Source organism: Lipotes vexillifer, unplaced genomic scaffold (assembly GCF_000442215.2).
Source record: "Lipotes vexillifer unplaced genomic scaffold, Lipotes_vexillifer_v1.1 scaffold977, whole genome shotgun sequence".
NCBI lineage: Eukaryota > Metazoa > Chordata > Mammalia > Artiodactyla > Lipotidae > Lipotes > Lipotes vexillifer.
In genome coordinates this window covers 4,935,245-4,941,828 of record NW_006783088.1, presented here as the reverse complement: position 1 = coordinate 4,941,828, position 6,584 = coordinate 4,935,245, and the positions used below count along the sequence as shown (strand labels likewise).

At 56.2% G+C, this 6,584-nt stretch overlaps 1 protein-coding gene across 2 annotated transcripts in view; it reads left to right on the top strand.

The window, feature by feature from the left end:
• CD82 (CD82 molecule) overlaps positions 1-5,466 on the top strand; it is a 25,701-nt gene extending 20,235 nt beyond the window's left edge. The window contains exons 5-8 of one of the 2 annotated variants that reach the window (XM_007455803.1): positions 307-408; positions 3,732-3,941; positions 4,167-4,250; positions 4,547-5,466. In XM_007455803.1, the coding sequence (XP_007455865.1) occupies positions 307-408; positions 3,732-3,941; positions 4,167-4,250; positions 4,547-4,624 (474 nt within the window). In that variant the 3' untranslated portion in view covers positions 4,625-5,466. The remainder of the gene's footprint in view (positions 1-306; positions 409-3,731; positions 3,942-4,166; positions 4,251-4,546) is intronic. The other variant, XM_007455804.1, reaches the window with a different exon arrangement.
• Positions 5,467-6,584: the final 1,118 nt, after the last annotated feature.

Sequence of the window (6,584 nt, the reverse complement as noted above, 5' to 3'; positions counted from 1 at the left end):
CGGGGCACGAACCCGCGTCCCCTGCATCGGCAGGCGGACTCCCAACCACTGCGCCACCAGGGAAGCCCAGGTGGGAGCCTTTGACCCTGACCACACTGGGCTTAGCGTGGTGACCGGGGAAGGAGGTACCCAGGAAGTACCAGGAAAGTGGAAATTGGTTGGAATGGGTGACGAAACGCTTTTGAGCTGTGAGCGTGTCCCCAGTGTTTGCGGGGAGTGGGGGAGAGGCAGCTTAAGCACATATGGCCAGAGGTGGGGTGCGGGTTTCAGGGAATCTGACCTCGGTCCTCACTCTCCCCTCTGCAGCTGAAGCAGGAGATGGGCAGCATCGTGACCAAGCTCATTCAGAACTACACGGATGGTCACGAGGACAGCCTTCAGGAGGCCTGGGACTACGTGCAGGCTCAGGTGAGGGGACGTGGGAGACTGGCCTCTGTGTGTCTGCGTGTCTGTGGCTGGTCGTCTGTGGGCCTGGGTGTGCCTGACAGACAGAAGATGTTAGCGGTTTGAGTGTCAGTGTGTATCTGTTGGGGGCAGGGCTCCTGAGCAGCCCCGCTTCCTGCCACCCCCAGCATTTCCTCGCCCAGGGGCCCCGGGCGCTGGAGGCTGCTCCAGGGCTCTCCCCAAGTGGCCAGAAGCAGGGGTAGCCCTCGACCCTCTCCTCTCAAGCCGGACTGGGGTGTGCTGGCAGCTCCCCCTGGAGGTTAAGAAACTGGGTGCCATGACATTCTGCAGAATGTCATGAGCATTTTGTAACATAAAAGAGTTTGGTGGTTAGCTAAAAAAGGATAACTTGTCTGGCTGACTAGTTCTCTGGAAATTTATGTGGTTACCTGGCCAGCTGTTTGCAACCAGCTGGTTAGCAAGTTCAGAATACTTGTATGTTATCATAAAGGTAAGAAAGCTTAATTTTTTAAATAATGGTTGTCGGCTAAAAGGTACCACCCCAAGGAATTCCCTTGTTTCCATTTTACTTCTGGTTTAATTGGGAATGAAAGTTAACTTTTATTGAAAACTTCCATATCTATTAAAATGATTATATGATTTGCTGATATAATAAAGTATGTTGTCAGATTTCTTACTATTGATTAGCCTTAAATTCCTAAAATAAAAATATTTGATCAAAAAAAAGAAAAATGAAACTGGGTGCCAGAGCTGAGATGCTGACGCAGGTCCGAGTGGAGGCTGCCTTTGGGGAGGAGCCGTGGGAACCTTCAGGGGTGAAACGAATGTTCTATTCAAATCTTGGTCCAGGTGGTGGTTATGCCAATATGGGTGGAAAAGTTCATCACGCTGAATTTGTACACTTTGGTGTGTGTGTGTATCCCACCTCAATGAAAGCGAAAGAGAGAGACTGGCTGGCTGACTGACTGACTGACTGACAAAATAACAGACTAACTGACTGCTTGATAGAATGACTGACTGACTAACAGAATGACTGATTGGCTGACTGACTAACAAGCAGACTGACTGACAGAATGACTGACAAAGCGGCTGACAGAATGACTGACTGATTGTCTAAATGAATGAATGACAGACTGATGGATGAAACAACTGACGACTGACTGACTGACTGACTGAGTGGGTTCCCAGCCTGCCTCGATGATGAACCAATCAGCACACACGCAAAGCGCCCTCAGTGATGGGATCCCAGCTGCCCCGCTTTGGTGGTCCCAGATGTTGTGTGCCCTTGGCCAGGAGCCGCCCTCTCCATGCTGCAGCCTCCCCCTCTGTCACAAGAGGGCCCTGCACACAACAGTCACTTAGGGCCTGCCGGCACTGCCTGCTGGCTGCCTTTGGGGAAACCGGTGGGATGTGAGGGGCAGGGACAGGACAGCACGAGAAAGCCTGAGACCAGGAGAGCGTGGAGACTAGAGATGGGTCTCTGTCCCGGCAACATGGGCATGTCCATCATCTGAGCTGGGAAGAAGGGAGGGTGACACTTTCTGGCCTGCGTGCTTCACAGAGTTTTGGTGACACAGGGGGCCTGTGTCATCTGGAGGGCTCCAGGAGCACAGGAAGACTTTTTTCATGCCACCTTTGGTTTGATCCGCAGTGGCTTAGACCCTTTGCTAAGATTAAAGGGAGCGGGGTGTCCCAGGATGAACAAGTGTCACCCATCAAGGAGCCTGGGGGCAGAGGCAGAGGTCCCTGGGGAGGTGATGAGCACCCCGTCATGGGAGGTGGTGGACTGACTTGGGGATTCCTGCAGTTCGCAGGGCCTCTAGGTGATTTGATGTCTGTCAGATGCTGCTTGGGATGGTGGTAAGAAAACAAAGGGTGATTCAGGCTCCCAGGGCTGAAATACAAAACTCAGCTACACCTGGCCAGGCCTTCTCTGAGCCTGTTTCCTCGTGTATAAAATGGGACTGTTGACCCATGCTCACGTGAGATGAGTTTATAAAGCCCGAGGCACTTATCATGTGGCATGTGGGTGGTGATGTTGAATCATCATGCACAACCACTGAGACACAGGGGGCGTCAGTGCAGGGGGTCCTGGTGAGCGGGACTCTGCCTGGTGCAGTCGAAGGACCAAGGAAAGTGGCCTCATTTTGCTTGGGTGTGGGAGGGCCTGTGGGTGCCCCTCAGAGGTTTGAGGTGCCAGCCTTTCTTGCTGGAGAGGAGGCAGCCAGGCACCTGCAACATAAAAAATAAATCCTAGACTAGAAACTGCCTGGAGCCGGAGAACGCCTGAGCGTGCCTGGCACGCCCTCTGCTGGCCACCGGGCTGCTGGTCAGGGACTTCCCAGCTGAGATAGGAAGGAAGCAGGTGGGGAAGTGACCTCGTGCTGGGCAAGGTGGCACACAGCTCTCCCATGCTAGCCCTTCAGCCTCCCGGGGGCCCTAGCAGAGTGGCTGTCATCACCCAATTCTTCAGTGAGGAAACCGGGGCTCAGAGAAGTGCAGCGGCTTGCCTGTGCACAGGGTAGGGCCAGAAATGGAAAGGGCCCTGCCCCGACTCTGCTCTGCCTTCCTGGGCATTTCCCGGCACAGGCTTAGTCCCTGAGGTCCCAGTCCTGTCGGGAATTCAAGCCCACATGTGATCTGAAGCCTCTCGGGGTCCTCTTCATGAGCCCCATGGAGCCCAGAAAGGCTTTCTTTGCCTCAGGAACTAAAGCATTTTCTCCTCTAAAAAGGCGGATGTACCGTGTCTCCCCTTTCACTCTGGCAACCAGGAAGCTCAGAGCCAAACCTCAGCTCCAGCATGTTCTCAGAGCCTAAAAGTGGAACTGGCCTTACCCGGGTGATTACTGTGCTGTCCAACCTGGGCTGGATGCCTTGCCTGCCTCGTCTCATTTAGTCCTTATAACAGACCGAGTTAGGAACCTTTGTTCCCTCCATTTTGCAGATGGGGAAGTTGAGGTCAGCACTTTGATCAGGGTTGAGTAGCTGGTAGGTGGCAGAAATGGGATTTGAACCCGGTAGCCTGACTCCAGCCCCCACACTCTTACCCTGACCATCTTCTTTCAACTTGACCATCCCTCCTGCTCTGCGTTATAATTTTGCTGATTTTGTTTCCTACTGTTTTCATAGTTTATGGTATATCCCGAGAGCCCCTTTAAATTCCTTGTGGCTCACAAATGCCAAAGTGAAACCTAAACTCTAATCCTGGTGGTTTGGCTGAGACCGGGCTTGGGGGGAGCTGGAAGGGGCAGATCTGAGCTCCTGTCCAGGGAGACCCCAGTTGAGTGGGCGATGGACTCAAACAGCCTGTCCCCTTCTCTGGCCAGGTGAAGTGCTGCGGCTGGGTCAGCTTCTACAACTGGACAGAAAACGCTGAGCTCATGAATCGCATCAACATCACCTACCCCTGTTCCTGCGAGAACAAGAGCAAGGAGGACGACAGCAGCACTTTGCGGCAGACGGGCTTCTGCGAGGCCCCCGTGGGCAATGGGACTCAGAGCAGCAACAACCCCGACGAGTGGCCTGTGTACAAGGAGGTGCGTGGATGGCTGTCGGGTAGGGCTGGGCTCGGTGCACAGTGGGTTCAGACCCTCAGTCCCCCTGGCTCGCTCATCTATGTATTCATCAATGCATCCATTCAAGGAACACCCAGACCCCTCTCTGCCGGCCCTCCAGGCTGGGGGCGGCCCCTCCTGGTGATTCTGAGTGTTGGGGTGAAGCGGCCCATCGTGGGGTGACGTGGCTGTGTTCTCCACTTGTAGGGCTGCATGGAGAAGGTGCGGGCCTGGCTGCAGGAGAACCTGGGCGTCATCCTTGGCGTGTGTGTGGGCGTCGCTGTCATCGAGGTCTGGGTCCCATCCCCTCCAACCCTCCCCATGCTGCCCTCCCAGGTCGTCCCTGCTCTGCGGACGTCGGGTGCGGGGAGGGGCGGGTTGAGGCTCATCAGCTTCTAGAGGCCTGGCAGCTAGCCTGGCCTGACCACTGCCCCTCGCCGGCCCCTCTGCCGCCTGAATCACAGGCCGGTCCTGAGGCTCTCGTTGAGGATCAGCTTCATCCAGGTCAAGTCCCGTGTGTTGACCTGGGGCCTCTGGGGACCCGGGCAGCCCGGCCTGACTCTGACTCTCGCCCTCTCCCTCGACAGCTTCTGGGGATGCTCCTCTCCATATCCTTGTGCCGGCACGTCCATTCCGAAGACTACAGCAAGGTCCCCAAGTACTGAAGCGGCCGCTGTCCCCACCTCCCTGCCTGTCCCCCAACCTCAGGGCTCCTAGGGGTCTCCCTGGCTCCCCCTCCAGGCCTGCCTCCCACCTCACTGCCAAGACCCCTTGTCCGTCCTGTGCTGGCTGGAAGTGGGGGGCGTCCTGGGGCCTGGACCCCTCTCCTTTGCTTTTCTGCCGCCAGCCTTAAGCCCCAGCTCTTCTGTGGCTCCTCCGCTTGCTGTCTACCAGGGTTGTCTTAGCAACTCCGAGAAAACGCTCCCTGCACAGGTGGGCTGGGTTACTACCTGCCTTGGGGGCTGTGTATATTGTACGGGAGGAAGTGTATTAAAAACTTGGGGGTGGGGTGGATAAGGCCCCCTGGGCTGTCAGGTGACTGCCCACTGCGTGGGTCAACTTTGTTTCCACTACGATGCTTCTGTCCTCGGTTTTCACATTTTCTTTGAGGTAGCGGGAGGGGGGGCTTTACCTGACATGAGGAGAGCACCCCTTCCCCAGCCTGAGCCAGCCCCACCCGGGCAGCTCAGATCAGTCTGGGCCGTGCTGTGGGAGCAGTGCCTAGGTGAGCTGGGCTGGAGCGGAGCTGCCTGGGCCAGAGGGTCTGGACTGGCCCTGGGCCGCTTAGGGAATCAGATGGGTGAACCCTCCGGGTGTGGCACAGAGCTGGCCCTGCATTCTCCAGGACCCTGAGCTGTCCAGGGAAGCTAGAGGATGCTTTTTCCTGTCCTCTGTCCCCCAGGGAATGGGTGGGTAAGGCTGTGCCTTGTAGGGGAGTGGGGAGGGGCCCTGTGTACAGTTCTGTAAAACATAGATGACTGATTATTAAAGAGGATTTGTAACAATCCAGCCTGCCATGGTGGGGATGCTGCTTCCCTGGGTTGGGGGAGGACCAAAGGGAAGAGGTAATGTTAACAGAGTGGCTGGGTCTGCAGGAGAGAGCTGTGGGTGCCTCACTGCTGTCTCCAGGGCCGGGGGCCCTTTTGGGGCCTCTCTGGTCCCCTGTTCAAGCTGGGACCATGAGAAGTGTGACGCCTGGCTCTTGTCCATTTGCCTGGCTGCCGGCGTGGCTGGAGTTTGATTTGTGTGTTCAAACAGGTGTAGGTGGTACCCCTAGGTTCCGGCCTCCGAGACCAGGGTACAGGTGCCCCTGGTCTGGCCGCGGGGGTGCATCAGTGAAGCCACAGAATGAACTCCGCCTCTTTCTAGAGCATCTGTTTTTCACAAAGGAAGGAAACATTTTCATATTAAAGAAATGTGATGGAGTAAGATGTGCAGAATTCAGGAGGTTTTTAAAGACGCAAGATGAGACTTTAAAGGAAGCTCTTACTTGTGCACAGGGGTGAGCCCCAGCACACCCGCTGCCCAGCATCACAAAGCCCAGAGGAGGTGTTCAGACGCTCTGCCATCACGGCGGCTTTAGGACATATGATGGAGGAAGTTCCCTGGGGTGGAGGGGGGCGGTGTGGTGGGTAGGGAAGGCTGGGAGAACGGCCAGTCTAGGGTGGCACTTGCTCTGCCATCTCCTCCTCTCCAGCTTCTCTGGGTCCCTGGAGGCAGAGGAAGGGGCCGGTGGGGGACTTGCCTCCCTGAAGTGGGGCGAGAAGGGTGGTGGAGGTGTTTCAGCGGGACCCACCAGGTGGCGCTGCCGCCCCAGCCTTGGAGCTGGTGGAACCCAGAGTTGTTGCCAGGTCACTCCGGGTGCTTCACCAGCTCCAGGCCTGTGGGTCTCTCAGTCGGGTGGGTTGGTTAAAGTGCAAATTCCAGGGCTCAGCAGATCTGGGCTGGGGAGAAAGAAACTGCATCTTTAGCAGCCCTCCAAGGTGATTCCTGAATCAAGTTGCTTTAGTTTCTCAGGCTCTGAAAAGATATAGCTACAGATGCTCCCCAGAGACAGATGGGCTGGAAGGTGGACCTGGGAAAGATAGCCCCTGTCTGTACAGGAAGGAGGGAGGGGGTACACCT